The sequence below is a fragment of the Protopterus annectens genome, chromosome 1.part1 (genome assembly GCF_019279795.1).
Source record: "Protopterus annectens isolate FY-2018-M chromosome 1.part1, PAN1.0, whole genome shotgun sequence".
Classification (NCBI taxonomy): domain Eukaryota; kingdom Metazoa; phylum Chordata; order Ceratodontiformes; family Protopteridae; genus Protopterus; species Protopterus annectens.
Window position 1 is genome coordinate 1302283293 of NC_056726.1, and position 17333 is coordinate 1302300625.

Here is a 17333-nt window from a genome sequence, read left to right on the forward strand (position 1 = left end):
AAATTCTGTTTATTTAACTGCCCCTGGAGTATACACACTAAATAAGAAGCACGCATGAAGTACGTTTACAAGCTACCATTTTCATGGGCAAAACCTCTGTGCATGTTAAGGTGTACCTTTCACATCTCTATTAACTAGTATAAAAATATGAGGTTGCTGCATCTTGGGGGAAAGTAAAATTCTATTTGCAGTGATCTAAGAATGAAAGATCTGTTTTGTAAACAATCCTGATGATGCAGCCCTTTCTGCAATTTAAACCTGTTTGTAAGTATCATGCGCAGCTATTCATATTATAATCTGTGTCATACTATCTCTAAAATGTACCTATTGAGAAGAAAAATAAAAGTATGATCACTGCATCTTAATTATCAAAACATTATTGAATGAGTTTCTGTCAACAAATATCACTCCTTTATTTTGTAACTTAGGTCATTTAATTCTATCTAAGGCTTCCTATGCAATTTGTACCAGGGGTTATCTAGAAGCTACTGCATGGATTCTTTCCTGGAGGACTAGTTAGAATAGTCCTATAGGGATAGCATAATACAGGCCACTGCAAAATTAGTGCCTTTATGTTTTTAATAAGGAATTGATTTCAGCTTGAGTAACAGTCTCTGAAGAGAGCTTTATTGGCTTTCTTAAAGATTCCAAAATACTCAGGAGTAAGGGATTGTTGTTAATAGTTTTACAACTTGTCACAAGCAAATCTTTTTGCATGAGTTGTAGGGTAACAGAAATAATAACCTAACAGTTGTATGCTGCTTTTACTTCTGTACAATGCCAAAGCAAGTGTTTTATACCCTAATCTGATCTTACAATTTCCCCATTAAACATATCTATAACATATCTATCTATCTATCTATATATATATATATATATATATATATATATATATATATATATATATATACATGTGTAATATTACATTGAAAAATAAAAACAAACATTGATCCTCAAATGATGGTACACAAATGGTTGAACCATAAATCATCGACCAAACAATAAAACCTAAAAAAAATATGCCTTAAGAAGGGGGCAAGCCTCTCTGCACCCCATATACCATGCTAATTAAATGTGCCAAAGGTGAGATTATACTACAATGGAGAAAGGGCAAATTTCTCAGTCCCTGCAGTACCACGATCTAAACGTGAAAATGCCATTCATTTTCAAACAGCTGATTTTTTGATCAGCTGTGCTGACTTTTTCACTGTCTGATAAAACCAAATCACAACAAAACCCACTGCTCTCATGTATGTGTGCATATTTATCTATCTATCTATCTATATATATATATATATATATATATATATATATATATATATATATATATATATATCTTATATATGGACCCCTTTAGAATATCGAAGGCTCAAAAGACTAAAAGTCACAATATCTAAAACTCAAACTATCAAAAATGGAATTTGCCCTTTCTCCAGTGTTGTGTGATCTTGGAGTTGGTATATATTATTAGCAGGGGGTACAGGATGCAAAGCCCCCCACATGAGCAGTGCAGGGGGCTGTGCCCCTGCATTAACAATATTTTTAATATTTGGAGTTTTAGATATCTTGATTTTCCATCTTTTGAACTTTCAGTCTTCTGACATAGACTCATGTGTGTGTGTGTGTGTGTGTGTGTGTGTGTGTGTGTGTGTGTGTGTGTGTGTGTGTGTGTGTATATATATCTATATATATATATATATATATATATATATATATATAGAGAGAGAGAGAGAGAGGTATACTTAAAGTAATTTAACAGCATATTGACAGCAAACATATTAATAGCAAAAATATCTAAAAACAAAGTATTGACAAAATCTAACAACACATCCCTGCACTCTCCATGTGGGAGGTTGAAACCTGATACCCTCTCCTCTCTCTCTCTCTCTCTCCCCCCATGAACATATATATATATATATATATATATATATATATATATATATATATATATATATATTGGCCCTTGTTGTTACATCGAAAGTATGGTTCATCGAACTGTACTTTCATGGACCCACTTTAGTGAAAGTGCATTTTATTGAAAATGCATTTTAGCTAAAGTAAACCAAAAAAAAACATGCAGTTCGCATGTAATGTTAGTTGTACATCAACGTGTAGTGTTGATGTAAAACTAAGCAAATTCATGTTGAGATCGTGGTACAGTAGGGATAAGGGAATATTCCCTTTTCCCTACTGTAGTGAGATTTTGGAGTGAGAATATTAAAGTGTGGGGGGTACAAGCTCCCCTGCATAATTGTGTTTACTGTGTTTTTTTTTTGTATTTGGTTTACTTTAGCGAAAGTGCATTTTTGATACTATGCACTTTCGCTAAACTGGGTCCGCGAAAGTATGGTTCGATCACTATGGAATGCCGGAATTCCACAATACTGAAATTCTGAATCCCGAGGACCGGAATCTTGAGATTGCGGAATCTTGAACATAGTGAATGGGGATTGCCATACAGTGCGAAACAAGAACTTTGTAGTTCATTCCACTGCAGTGTGATCTTGGAGTTGGTATATTTAAGTTGCAGAGGGTGTGGGGGGCACAGCCCCCATCTTGCGGGTGCAGGGGGTCTTGCCCCCTGCATACACGTTAGAATAGTTTGTTATATGTTTTACTTTTATTTATTTATTTTTTAAGTTTCGAGATTCCGCAATCTCGAGATTCTAGTCATCGGCATTCAGAGTCTCAGGATTGTGGAATTTCGGTATTCTGTAGTGATTCCATATATATACACCACCTCCAGGGTCACACAACAGTGGGTAAAGGGCATAATCCCTTCCCTAGTATAACTCTTACTTTGTCAATATTTTTGTTTAAATATTTTGGCTGTCAATATTATTATGTTACATTAATTTACATACAGCTATCTATCTATATATATATATATATATATATATATATATATATATATATATATATATATATATATATATATATATAGTTACAAAGATATGCATCTGGAGTATTTCTCAGAGGGCCTCTGCTAAAAATTGGCTCATTCCAAGTCAGACTTTCCCGTTAAACAAATGTTCAAATGTTAAATAAATAAACAAATATATATGCATATATATATATATATGGGATCCATTTAGTACATCAAATTTACGTTTCAACGAAATGTAAATTCGCGAGTGGACTTCCGCGAAAGTGCATTTCGCCAAAAATGCACTTTCGTGTGAAAATAAAAATAAAAGTAAAAAAAAAACTTGCAGTTTGCATGTAACCTTAGCTGTACATCAACGTTTAGTGTTGATGTACAACTAAGCATACTAGTGCTGAGATTGTGGTACAGTGGGGATAAGGGAATATTCCTTTTTCCCCACTGTAGTGCAATCTCGGAGTGAGAATATTAAAGTAGGGGATGTGGGGGGCTTGCCCTCTACATGGAGGGGTGCTTGGGGGCTTGTTCCCCTGCAAAAGATGTTTTTTTTTGTGTTTTTGTTTTAGTTAGTCGATCTGGCGACTTTACTTCAGCGAAAGTGTAGTTTCGTTGAAGTGCACTTTTGCTGAAGTGGGCATCTACTTTTCTTTTTCGAAGAAGTGTAATTTCAGTGAAGAAAAATAGATCCATATATATATATATTTTTATATATATATATATATATATATATATATATATATATGTAAGGTTTACTATGAGGATATAGAAAATGATAACAAAATCCTTTCAGATGTTTGATTCACATGAGCAATGTTATGCATATTAATTAGGGCATAATGTCAAAGTGCATATAGGGAAACATTTTCATTTGCACTTTCGACATTATGTTTTGCAGTGTACTGCTGCAAGTCATGTGATGTAATGTTTTTGCAGGGGGGCAAACCCCCCCTACACCCCCTGCAAGTAATATATTCCAACTCCAAGATCGTACTACAGTGGGGAAAAGGGTAATTTCCTGATTCCCCACTTTACCAGGATCTGTAGTTATAAATCTGATGACATATGTGCGAATGCACAGTGGCATTTGCTAACCTGCACACTCACAGTATCACATGTCGGCGATACGGGAATCAATCACATGATGTTCGTCATTTCCATTTTCGATGAGCATGCACTCCACATTGTCATAGTAAACCACGTAAACTGGGTAACAGACAAACTCAACTTCACATGGATTGAAAGCCTGTTCCATAGGATGCCTTCTAAATAGCATGAAACATGACCTATCAGGGCCTCTGGAATTACCACTGTAGCATCCAAGGAGGTCTTGTGCCTCATGAATGGAGGTGTTGGAAGCTGTTGAAGATTGGGAGGGATGGAGAGTGAGAGGGGCACTTAGTGGTCTAAAAAGGCAATTGTTTAAAACTATTTACTGCCACAACATTGGTTCACTTGGAGGATATTTTAAGCTTAGCCACATTCCCGTTTGGTGCTTGAATTATCATTTCCTGATTGGTCTGACCTATCCCATGACTGATAATTGGATATTAGCCCTAGTGAGAATAAATGTGATCATACTATTGATAATTTGAGGAGACCCATGTGGCTAGTCAACTGGCTCACAGACAGGACCCAGGAATTTAGAATTGGGGAGTCCACCTCTACAAAGAGGCCAGTCACAAGTGGAGTCTCTCAGAGATCAGTCCATGGACCACTCCTTTTTGGCATTTACTTCTCAGAAGTCAAGGCCAATGTTAGTGGTCTCTGGCTGACTAAATTTGCAGATGATTGCAAATTAGGAGTTGCCATTGAATTTCACACTGATACAAATGTTTTCCAGAAGGGGTTGACACAGACAAACAAGTGGTGTCAGAGCCATGCTCTAAAACTAAATGCCAATAAATGCATAACAGCATCCTTTGGGAAGTCATCCATCCCTGGTAACTATCATATAGACAACACACCCCTTAGAGTTCACCCAGTAGTCAGGGTCTTAGCGACACACATAGTAATCTGGCCTTTGACCATCATGTATCTACAGTGGTGAGGAAATCATTCTATATTGTGCAAATTATAAACAAGGGTATGGCATCTAAGTCCAAGGAAGTCATTGTTCTACTGTATTCGGCATTCATCAGACATATCATTGAGTACAGTGCCTCCTTTGGTATGTACCTAACCAGGTATATCCAACAACTGGAACATCCACAGAGGTTTCTCACTAAAAGAATACAGGGCATAAGTAAAATGTCCTATGCAGACTGCCTCGAGGCCCTATACCTGTATTCTGTCTCCAATAGGCTTTTGAGGGGAGATCTATGCCTGGCATACAGGGCATTGTCCGACCCTTCTCTGATGGATCTCCTGCATATCCACAAAACAAACAGCACCAGAATTACCCGATCTAATGACTTAAACCTTGCCTGTGATATAAATAGGTCCTGCTGGAGAGATAGGTATGAATCCCAGAGATTACCATGTCTATGGAACAGGCTTCCCATCCATGTGAAGCAGAGTTCATCCTTAACCCATTTCAAGTGCAATTTGGACAATTGGATGGGAAACCGGAAATTCATCCCTGGTTTGGTAGCTATGTCTCTAATTGACATAGGTAACCTGTAAATGGTTCATCTCCCAAACCCCTGCTTACACTTATGAAGGGTATCAGAACTTGACAGAGATTTGGAATGCATGGCTAGGCTTAAAAAGGCCCTTGTGGTCATTAGCCTAGTAAACACATATGAACCTATAAGGAGGGGCAGTCTCTGGGACACATACCTGTCTCTTACTTTAATCAAACGTACGCATCAAACTCAGGTACAGATATGACAAATATTTGCAATAAGAATAAATATCACCCTATATACACAGTAAGTGGGTAGAAAACCAGCAATTTAGTGTAGTTAGCAACTTTTACTGAATAATTCCTTAAATTGTCATATGCAGTGCACTCTACTTCAGCAAAGCATGATGATACGTGCTGTCATTTAAAAAAGTATTTTTTAATTTAAAACACAGATTCAGAATATTATATCTTCAGCTTATTCTAATTACAAAAAAAATGTCAGATCCCATGTGAATTCATCTATCAAAAGACAGTCCTCTAACTACTGATCTGCATTATTACTTCAATGCATACTGCATCATAGGTTGTTTAGTTAGAATGACAGATTGTATCACAGATTTATCAAGAAGACTCAGTTATTTAATTTAGGAAGCACAGTGCAAACTTACCTGAACTGATATCTGTTTTCATTTCAGTGGTATTGAGAATGAAGGAATTGGGATCAACACAGAAATCACTCAGTCCCTGCACAAATGCAAAATGATGAATTGTTACATATGAAAAGCAGTAATACAGATATATAGCAATGTAGCAGACTAAAAAAATAACATGACTGTCTCAACATAGCTACTCTAAAAGTGGTCAAGGTGAAATTGCCCAAGCAACACTTAACTAAATAAAAAGGGGTCAACATCAAATGGCATTTTGAATGGGATTTTATTGAACATGCCATTCATTGAACCATTCTGACTGAGATTGCATTACAGTGTGGATTATGAAATATGTCCTTTCCCCACTGTAGTGCAATATCAGAGTTTGCATACATAATTATTAGGGGGTGTGGGGGAGGTTCGATGAATGATATTTCTGATGAAATGTCATTCAGTGATCCAATCATCCCATGATTTAATATAGACCCAAGTAAAAGATGCATAGGAACATAACCTTAATCATAGTCTTCCATAAGAATTAATTACCTGTTCTATTTCTAAGTGTACCCCAGTAATGATTCTCTTGTTTTGGGAGATTTATCTCTAGCTCGAGTTAGGGGTGACCACGGAGTTGGTATATATAAAGTTTGAGGATGTAGGGTGTGTACCCCCAACATTAGGGGGTAGGGGCTTGCCCCCTCCAAAAATGCTTAAAGTTAATTATTTCACCCTTTTGTGTTTTGAGCATTATTTTTGGGCATCCATGATGCTCAACATTAAGCAGTTCAGCAATTCAAAATAGAACCTCTCAACACCCACCTTTCCAGTTTTTTTCATGCTTACTAAAAGACAGTCTGAGATAATGGCAATACACTAAACAGGCATATGTTGAGAGTCAGAGAGAAAGAGAGAGAGAGAGAGAGAGAGAGAGAGAGACAGAGAAAGAGACACAATAATTGACAAGCAGGTAATGTTTCCAAACAGGTTTCACAGCTCTGTACTCTATTTCAGATGTCTGGAGCAGTACTCTGATTCTTTGCTTTCATTTTCTCTGCACATATCTCATATAAATACAAAAATAAAATGAAATAGGTGTAATTGGCCCAACAAATTCTTGTACTTGCCACAGTTGTAAGCCTGTGAAGGATGGTTACTTGATACTTAAATAATTTCAGTCTTGAATAGTGATAGATTGTTGTATATGGATACAATGTTTCTCTTTTTGTACTGATGATGTACCTACTGCTTCTAAACATTTTATAATTTGTTGTACTGCAATTTACTGAGCTACTCGTAGCATTCTTTCTAGTGTTAATATTGTTGCTAAATTAGTATAACTGTTATTTTTTTTCTGAGTTGTGCAACTTGTTGTGCTTCTAAATCCACTGATATCCTTGCTGTTCTAATGTTCACTTGCTTTCACTATACTTACATTCACTGTAACACTAAGTCTTCTGTCCATTAGTGCTTGCTCTAGCCCTCAACACCCTCCCCTCTACTTGCTAACCTATACTAACACTCCTAATTTTCAACGCTCCTGCCTGTCTCCTGTACTCTCATTTCATTTCTCATCTTGCTCTATGTCTGTCCTTTAATGCTGCTTACTTTTTTCCGTCCCTCATTTTCAACTACTCCCCAACCTCTCTTTCTGTATCCTTACCTACACTTTTCTTCATCTTCTAGGATTGGTGGCTGTTGTGCTGTATTGGGTTGGTTATTGCTAAGTCTTGACTACATTGTTGACCCCTGCTTTTTCCCTTTTCTGTAGGTTATAATTTTTGGCCATTCTCCCTGGATTTTTCTACCATACGCTTGCCTTCTAGCCTGAATTGTACCCTAACTGCAGTGGTGCTCCTACAGGCAAGAGACTCGGCTGACAAGACACTTTAAGGGCTTAGATGTATATGGTATAGCTCTATAACTAATAGTCCCTCAACAAATGCCATAATCGCTCATTTGTATTGTAAGTTCCTTGCTACTTAGGGAATTGTGCATCACCGGGGATGCCTCTCTTATTACTTATAGTCAACCTATCCTCCCGCACCAATCCTTTAATCAGTCGGTAGTTCCTTTCTCCCCAAAGCTAATTCCACATTAGCCCTCTGATCCATTTTTGTTCTATCTCTCTTCATTTGATAAAATCTGTCTTATGTAGAGGATTTTCTCACTGCTCAGGGATAATATAGCAACACAAATCATTCCTGAGACTTTTGCACATTGTTTTGGGCGGGCACTCTGGAAATTAGGTGTAACCCCACTCTGTTCGTCCTTCGCTGCACTTTAGGCTCACCTTGCTCCTCTACCCTACCCCCATTCCCACCCACCCCTACTTCAATTACATTTATTCTAACCTCAGCCCCTCCCCTCTTTAACTCCCACCCAATCACATAATGTCCCACTACATGTAATTACTGTATACGTCCCTCACTCTCACTCTTCCTTATCTCCTCTCTCTTATTAAACCTTATCAGTACACACTCCTTACTGGCAACTACTACTATCTGATATTACTACTACCACCTCTTTTCCTAGCTATTGCTACTATCTGAATTTCCACTGCAACACCTGCTGCCTTATATTACTACTACCTCTTTTCCTAGCTATTACTACTATTTAAATTCCCACTATGCCAAACGTCTCCAAAATGCCAGTTAAATATAACCTGACACCCTACCTCCTCTTACTACCCTTAACCCTCTTACTACATATTACCTCCTAACAGTCTGTCACAATCCAGTACATTCCCTTATCTACAACCACCATTCATATAGCAATACTCAAAACCTTCTCTAACATTTCACCCACACTATACCCTACAGACAACCTACTTTGCTTTAGACATAAAATCCTGCCCACTAATGAAAAAACTATTACAAACTATGCCCCCTTCCTTTGTCACAAAACCAACAAGAAAAAAGAGCCCACCATCATCCTGGTCAAATACTCCAAACTAATCTTAAGTGGAGATATCCATCCCAACCCTGGACCCCTCACCATCTACCACCCTACACCATCTCTATAAGTCTCTAAACCTAGCTACTATTAACCTGAAGAGTATTAGAAATAAAATCCATTACATTCACACCTGAATTACACACAATAAACCTGACATTATTGCCGCTACAGAAACATGGCTAAAACCATATATCAAAAGCTCAAAGTTTCTCCCTCCAGGCTTTGCCTACCTACACAAGGATAGACCCCCCAAAAAGGTGGTGGGGTAGCTCTAATTTACCCACAAACACCTTCAATATGATTCCCTACAACTCACACCTACCCAACTTTGCTACAACAGAAATCTTAATAGCCTTCCTAAAAAATTAATGACAATAAAAATCTATGTATCATTGCCCTATACATTCCCCCTGGTAATAATATCCCCATACTAGGGGACATACTAGCCTGGAGTTCCAATAACATAACTACAGAAACAATAATCCTGGGTGATGTTAATATAAATTGGTTAGATTTCTCACAACATCACCCCCCCACCAACATCAAGCTATATAAATACAGCCAGCTACTTGCTGACATTACCAGAACCAACAACAACAACAACAGGCAAGGTACAATCCTAGATTGGATCATGGTCTCAGACCCCAATAAAATTGCCACTTCAGGAACCTACCCAAATAGCATCAGTTTCCACTTGCCAGCATTTGTAATATGTAAAACTAAAACTGAAATTCACAAACACCAATACAAATATACTAAAGATTGATCACAGTTTTCTCCTACAGCCTTTAACAACACCCTACAATGCATTAATTGGGAACCCCTAAAAACACTCCTCCTAGACAATGCAGTACAACACTTTAAGTCCTCATTCCTTAATTTTCCCACTCCACAAAGGCAGAAACAACATAGATGTCTCAAATGTTTGGCCCATTGCCATCTTTTCCCCCATCTCAAAATACCTCAAGAAATGTATCCACAGCCAGCTCCTCAGCTACCTACTTGCCAACACCATACTATCTCTAACCCAGCATGGTTTTAGACCAGGGCACAGCACCACAACAGCTCTTACCTCCTTCTGTGACACTTTCAATCGGGCCTGTAACACCAGAAAACATGCCTCCTCTCTATTTCTCCACCTGTTCAAAGCCTTTGATATTATCTCTCATCCACTCCTTCTTAGAAAACTATCCAACACAGGTATCTCTCCTTCTACTTTAAACTGGTTTTCCAACTACCTCTCAGACAGGCAACAAGCTACAAAATGGCTAGATTCCTTCTCTCCCTTCCTTAACACCCCCACAGGAATTCCTCAAGGGTCCATCTTAGACCCACTACGTTTTAGCATTTTCATCAATGGCTTCTATTCCAGTCTCACTCTAGGAGCAGTCATCCAATATGCAGATGACGCTACTATCATCTGTACTGCCAACTCCCCACATGAACTTCAAAAACTTACCCGAGCAGCCCTCAGCTCTACCAAAACATGGATGGCTAACAACCATTTAGTATTAAATCCAAAAAAACTAAACTAGTGCTATTTACCCCAAAGAAATCCTGCACCATAAGCAAAGACACTTTCAGCATCCTCTCCCATGACAACACCTCTATAGAGATTGTCACACATACTAAACTTCTAGGTGTTACAATAGACGAACACCTAACTTTTGACATGCACATTCACAACAACATCAGAAAAGCTCATCAGAAATTGGGCATGCTATATTAACACAAAACCTTCTTCAATTACTCTTCCAAACTAGCTCTTGCCTCCTCTTTCCTGCTCCCCTGAATTCTCTATGGAGCTCCTCTTTTCACCAATATTCAAACCAGTCTTAAATCCAAACTACACTCATGTTATAACAAAATAACAAAATTTATTACCAATGGAAAACCCTTATCTCACCACTGCACTTCTCTTAGGCTAATGAACTGGCTAGAACTACCCCACCACCTCACATATATTCAACTAACTACTGCCCATAAACTGATACACAATCCTTCCAGTTGTCTGGCCCTTTCTAACCTATTTACTCCATACCATCCTAAAAGGTCCCTCCATTCAGAAAACCAAATGGTCCTACAGGTAGACAAACCCAACCTCACTGCTGGACAATGGCTCCATTTCTTCTCCACTGCTAAACTATGGAACTCTCTCCCACCCTCCCTTAGATCAACTACCAATCCAATCCTTCTATCTTTAAAAAAATCCTTGAACCTTCATATGTCCTCCCACTGGCAATGCCCTTGTGCTAACACTTCACAATCGATAACCTGACTTCACTCTCTTCCACCTTCCCCTCCTATTCCCCTCTCAACCTCCATTACTTTCACCTTTACCTCCACCTCCTGAACTAATAAACATTTTTCTATGCCCTTTACAAAAGTACTGTATTATATTTTTAACACCTCTATGATGCCTAACTCAGTGCCAACTACTGTCAGTTTAATCTGAAACAACTGTTATATGGATTCTTGTCAATTTGAATACTCTACATTATTACCTGAGCTTTGGCAGTTTAATCTGACATTTTATTTATTATTTATTTTATTTTACATTTGTTGGAAAAGGGCAGTCCCTGCAGAGTTTGAAATGAACCATTGTTCAACAGTTGAAAAGGGATCTGTTTATATGACATAGTTGCTTCCTGTATTTTTATCACATTGAATGTATTGCATGCTCTGGTGCTCTAACACATTGATCTAATATATCTATTATCTTGTCTTCTATCATACTGTAAGCATTGTATTGTTACTGTGTTATACCAAATTGCATGCATGAGTATCTCTGTGGAGCTTTTCTCCCTGGGTCTTCACTGAAAATGGACACTGTTTTGCACAGTGGATCTTTCCAGTCAACAAATGCAATAAATAAATAAATAAATAAATAAATAAATAAATAAATAATCAGTTAAGACTGCCCCACTACAGGACTGCATGAACCAGGCATTCCCTTACCCAACTGTGGTTCATTGTACCAATGAATACTCATAATTAGGGACACTGATTTTCCATTTATCTGGTAGAAATACTGGTCAATTTTGTATCTGAACTGTTTTGAGTATAAAAAAAACAATGTTTTCATGGAATTTGACATTTTACTGTAAATATTTTATTCACTACAACCTTAATTTTTTCTCACATCTACTACTTATACTATAGTCAGCTTACTTTATTGATAATTCTGTCCACAGAATTTGTTCTAATTTTGCATATATATGTTCACTTTATTTCATCGAACATCAGTTTGGTTGATGAGTGGTAGGGGTGGTGCTTAATACTGAAGGTACAAATAGCCAAATGGTCAAACTTTCAAGGGAATATTTCATGAAGAAAAGTGAGTGAGGTTGGAGGGGGGAGGGTGTTTGAACATTTACATGAGAGTCAGGATTAATTGAGGCTAGGTAAGGGAATTTATTTTGTATGTTTGCATGTGAGTATGTGCATTTAGGCTTAGAGTAAGGGCAAGTTAAGAGGATGGATATAGTGTTGTTAGTATTTATTTATGCATGTTTGTGCATCTGAGAGTGTCTTTGTTAGTGGCAGTGTTACACAAAGGTGTTTTGAAGGTAAGGTGTAGTGTTAGCAGTTTTAGAGTTAGGGTTAGCACTTATTACTAAGGTGGTACAGGGTAGGTGGAGCATTTGAACTTCTTGATGCTTGTTTTAATTTATGACATTAAGAATGTTTGATTATTTAGCAAAGGAAAATCATAACAAAATCGTAGTAATGGCCAGAAATTACATTTAGAAATGAGAGATATAATTCCCTGATTTTTCCATGAAAACTGAGTTTCATTTTTTGAAAATTGTAAATCAATTATCCCTTCTCATTACACTATTAGACAGTTAGTAGCTTGTAATGTGAAAATGTTTAGATACATGTTATATCTTGTTTTTTTTTCCTGCTTGGCTAACCTATCTAGCCATTTATTCTGCTAATGGTAAGAGATGGGTGGTAGGGAGTGGGCCAGCTTTCAGGTCTGACACAGTGGCCTATCCTTCCTTTGGAGCTCTCCTTCCCTGTGATGGCTCCCCCGAGTGCCCCTGAGTGCTGCCTGCTGCTGGAAACATGATTATATGAGGGAAGCATTTGCTTGGAAGTTTCATGCTCAGTGGGTGCAACACCTAGTCATCTTCTAGATTTTTCCTAAATGTGGGTGTGGGAAAGCCAGTCTACTCCAGTCAAGCTCATCTCAGATTCATGGTCTGACAAGTTAAATAAGCAGAACTGGATTTTTTGTTATCTTCCATTTCAGAGTAGACCTGCTAGTTGTGAGTGCTCTTCATTAGGAACTGTCTGCACATATGACATGGTGGCTGGACAAAGTTTCAGTGGGATTTGTACCACAGAGCTAGCAGGAAGGTAATTTAAATGTCTGCTCTCTTGCATGAGAGAAACAGAAAAACACTTTTTAAAATGGAGGAGAGATGCTTTATTGAAAATAGACGCAATGATGCAATTTTCCCCCAAAGGATCTGTAGTCTGTTTCTTTGGATCTTCTTTGTTGTTCTGCATGACATGCAGTGTTTGGCTAATTGGAATGGAATGATCATTTTTTGAAATTGAATACTTCCACCACCGAATTAGAGAAAAAAGCCTGCTTTAAGTTGTGGATATCCAGGATAGTTTGACAACCTGTTGAATACCACAAGCACTGAGGAGAGGATTCATTCTCCTTTGACCCTTTTTGGATTGTGAGATATGCTATACTTAATTGTTCAGAAGGGACCCTGTATGGCAGTAGAGGTAGCCAGGCTACAAGTTGATCTATGTTACTGTGATTTTTTTGTGCCAATTTATTTTACTGCAGGAAACCAGAATAGATTTGTGGACAATGGAAACTGCTTACAATATAATGTACTTCTGTTTTAGTGTTTTTATTTTTTATACCATGACTGGCATAGGGGTATGCATTGCATAGCAGAAAGTTGAAATACATTGTTGTTGTTATGTTCTTAGATCACTTTTGATGATCACATATCACAAGGCATCACTATAAATGGCTATCTGTTTGGGGGACAGTTTGTGGATAAAAATGAAGGGCTAAGGTCATCAATAAAGTGATCCTCCTGTATGCTGGTGGGGGTGAGGGTAGTATGTAGTATTTGTGAGATCTAATTCTTCAAACACAAATGTGTTAATTATTCTATCACTTTTATTACATCCGAACATCAGAGGGGTACACAGAAGGTGGCTAACTTTTATAGGGAGATAGGAAGGATGGCAATGTGTGAAAATGCACAGCAGTTATCTATGTGCTTATGAACAATGATTTAAAATTCAATACTAAAGCATCTATTATTTTCAGTTTCTTCACAGAAGAGTTTAAATCAGAAATGTGTATAGAAATGTGCAGAGAAAGTGGCGATATTGTTTCACATGCATGTTATGTAAGAAGGCAGAGGGAAATTACATAATTCACACAAAACTATCAGTGATATGGATACTTGGAACTAGGGGTGAGTATATGTGTTCAAGTGCAACACATTGAAATAAATCACTGTGGTCACTCTCTTTCACTTTCTTCACAATGAAACATCATGAGTGCACACAAAAGGCGGTTATCTTTTTCAGTGTAGGGATCTGTAGGCACCCTGCACATGAAACAGAGCATCATTTTATGATGGATGACAAAAAATATATTGTTTTTTGGGGGCAGTGTTATATGTCAAACAGCAATAAGCTGAAGAATGTTACTACGGCTGTTATGTTTTTCATAGTTTTCTCAATGACATCATAAGTATACAGAATTTTGCTATCATTTGATATTTTGCAGAGAACATGGCATGTGAAACTAAAGGTCAGTTTTAAGATTTTGCTTGATTACTGATATGGTTTTCTTTACTGCCGCGGTGGTGCAGTGGTAGCATTGTTGCCTCACAGCAAGAGGTTCTCCTGTTCGATTCTCGGCTGGAGTGCTGGAAGTGCCTTCTGTTTGGAGTCTGCATGTCCTCCCCGCGGTTGGGTCAAAACAAATAGACCTGTTACATACAGACCTGCAACAACAGAAGAACCAGATGACAGGCATAGAAGAAGCTGTGAATGACATGGAAAATAGAATCCAAGAAGGGGAAATCAACATTGAGTATCTGTTGAAACAAAATACACATTTACAAACAAAGCTGGATGACCTGGAACATAGATCTAGGCGCAATAACATTAGGATTTTTGGACTGCCAGAAAATATTGAAGGTAACAATATTACTTCTTTTTTAACAACTTGGCTCCCTAAAACTTTAGATTTACCAGAAGCATTCTCTTTTGGTATCGAAAGAGCACATAGATCTATAGCTAATACTAACTCTAACAAAAAATATCCTAGATCAGTTATAGTTAGATTTCAATCATCTTTTGATAAAGAGATGGTTCTTAAATCTGCTTGGGCTAAAGCTCCTGTTAAGATTAATGAGACAACTGTGCGTTTTGACAATGACTATTCTTCCATGGTAATAGCTAAAAGAAAAGTTTTTCTGCCACTAATAAGGGAGCTTAAAAAAGCACAGTTTAAAACATACCTTCTGTTTCCTGCCAAGCTTAAAATCTTCCTTCCTGATGGTCCTAAGGTTTTCGATGATTTCGACTCTGCTTTACTGTTTGTCAACGAAAAAAGGATTTTGGATAAAATAGAAGAAATGGAATGGGCTAGTTCTTCATTAAAGAGATTGGCAACTGAAGCTTCATGGAAGACTTCAGAGAAGAAGAAGAGACTAAAAACAAATGATTTGTTATATGTTTTTTCTCTCTCATCATTTTAGTTCATTATTAATCTTTTGAATATAGTTCCTGCATTTCCAGAAAGCCACAAATATTTTGGAAAAGATTTAATCAAAGTTATTCTCTATGTGCAAAGAAATGTTTTGTTTCATAACCAGTCAAAATACCTGAAGATTTAATGGCAAGCTGTGATTCAATTTGTTTCTCTTTCTGAAAAGAAGTAAGGTTAGTAATTTGATACATTTTTATCTTCACCTTTTTTTCCTTCTCCTTTTATTATTTTCTTTGTTTAAACAATGACATTCTATTTAGATTATGTAGTGGGTAAAGGGTGGGGAGGGCAGGAGAGAACAGTAATGAAAATATCATTAATAGAATAATAACATATTTATTCCTTGTAAAAGTTTTTATAAGTTCTTCAAATGCTATTTCTAATTATACTTTCTTGATTATACTGCTTATGCCTGTTTGTAAATAATCTGTTATGCTTTAACTAATAATAATCAGAACTAAATAAGAGTAAATAATATGTTTTATTTTTAACTCTATTAATATAAACAGTAAGTAACATTCCATTGTATATACTTCTTACAGCTTTCTCTTACATTTTTTATTTCTGCCTCACTCCCTTTTATTTTCTACTCTTTTCTTTTCTTTATTAATATATAGAAATGCTTTTGATTGTGTGGGCACAGTGAATAATAGGATTTGTATGAAAATTGAGTTGGGAGAAGAATGTTGAGTTTTATTGCTTGTTGGTAATTTTGGTCTTAATTTCACTTACATAGAGGCTGTAATGATCTGTGGAATACATTGTGAAGGTTTTGTCATGTTTAGATGCATTTACACTGCTAAATGAATGTTTGTCACTAGTTTTTAATAAGTTTCCGCCAAAATGTTAAGAGAGACAATCTGAGATGTGGGCTGTCTCATGCACAGTGTTCATGAGTTACTTCAGAAGCTTCAGCTCACAGAATTCTCACAGAGAAACTGAAAGCAGTTAGTATAACCTTTGACATAGTTATCACACTGACACACCACAGATTCAGGAAAATACTCTATTCATAAAATATGTCAGTTATAATGTTTTGTTTCATAACCAGTCAAAATATCTGAAGATTTAATGGCAAGCTGTGATTCAATTTGTTTCTCTTTCTGAAAAGAAGTAAGAGGCTGTAATGGTCTGTGGAATACATTGTGAAGGTTTTGTCATGTTTACATGCATTTACACTACTAAATGAATGTTTGTCACTAGTTTTTAATAAGTTTCCCGCCAAAATGTTAAGAGAGACAATCTGAGATATGGGCTGTCTCATGCACAGTGTCCATGGACTACTTCAAAAGGTTCAACTCACAGAATTCTCACAGAGAAACTGAAAGCAGTTAGTATAACCTCTGACATAGTTATCACACTGACACACCACAGATTCAGGAAAAATACTCTATTCATAAAATATGCCAGTTATAATGAGTCTAAATGATGTAGTTTCTTGTAGTAAGTAAATGTCTTATTTTAGAAGGCATAGAAAATGAAACATTTATTTAAATGTTTTTGAAAATC

General features: G+C 36.9%; 1 protein-coding gene across 2 annotated transcripts in view; it reads right to left on the minus strand.

The window, feature by feature from the left end:
* Positions 1-17333, minus strand: part of TTYH1 (tweety family member 1) — a 1335534-nt gene that overhangs the window by 178190 nt on the left and 1140011 nt on the right. For both annotated transcript variants that reach the window (XM_044081666.1, XM_044081659.1), the window contains exon 7: positions 6119-6194. In XM_044081666.1, the coding sequence (XP_043937601.1) occupies positions 6119-6194 (76 nt within the window). The remainder of the gene's footprint in view (positions 1-6118; positions 6195-17333) is intronic.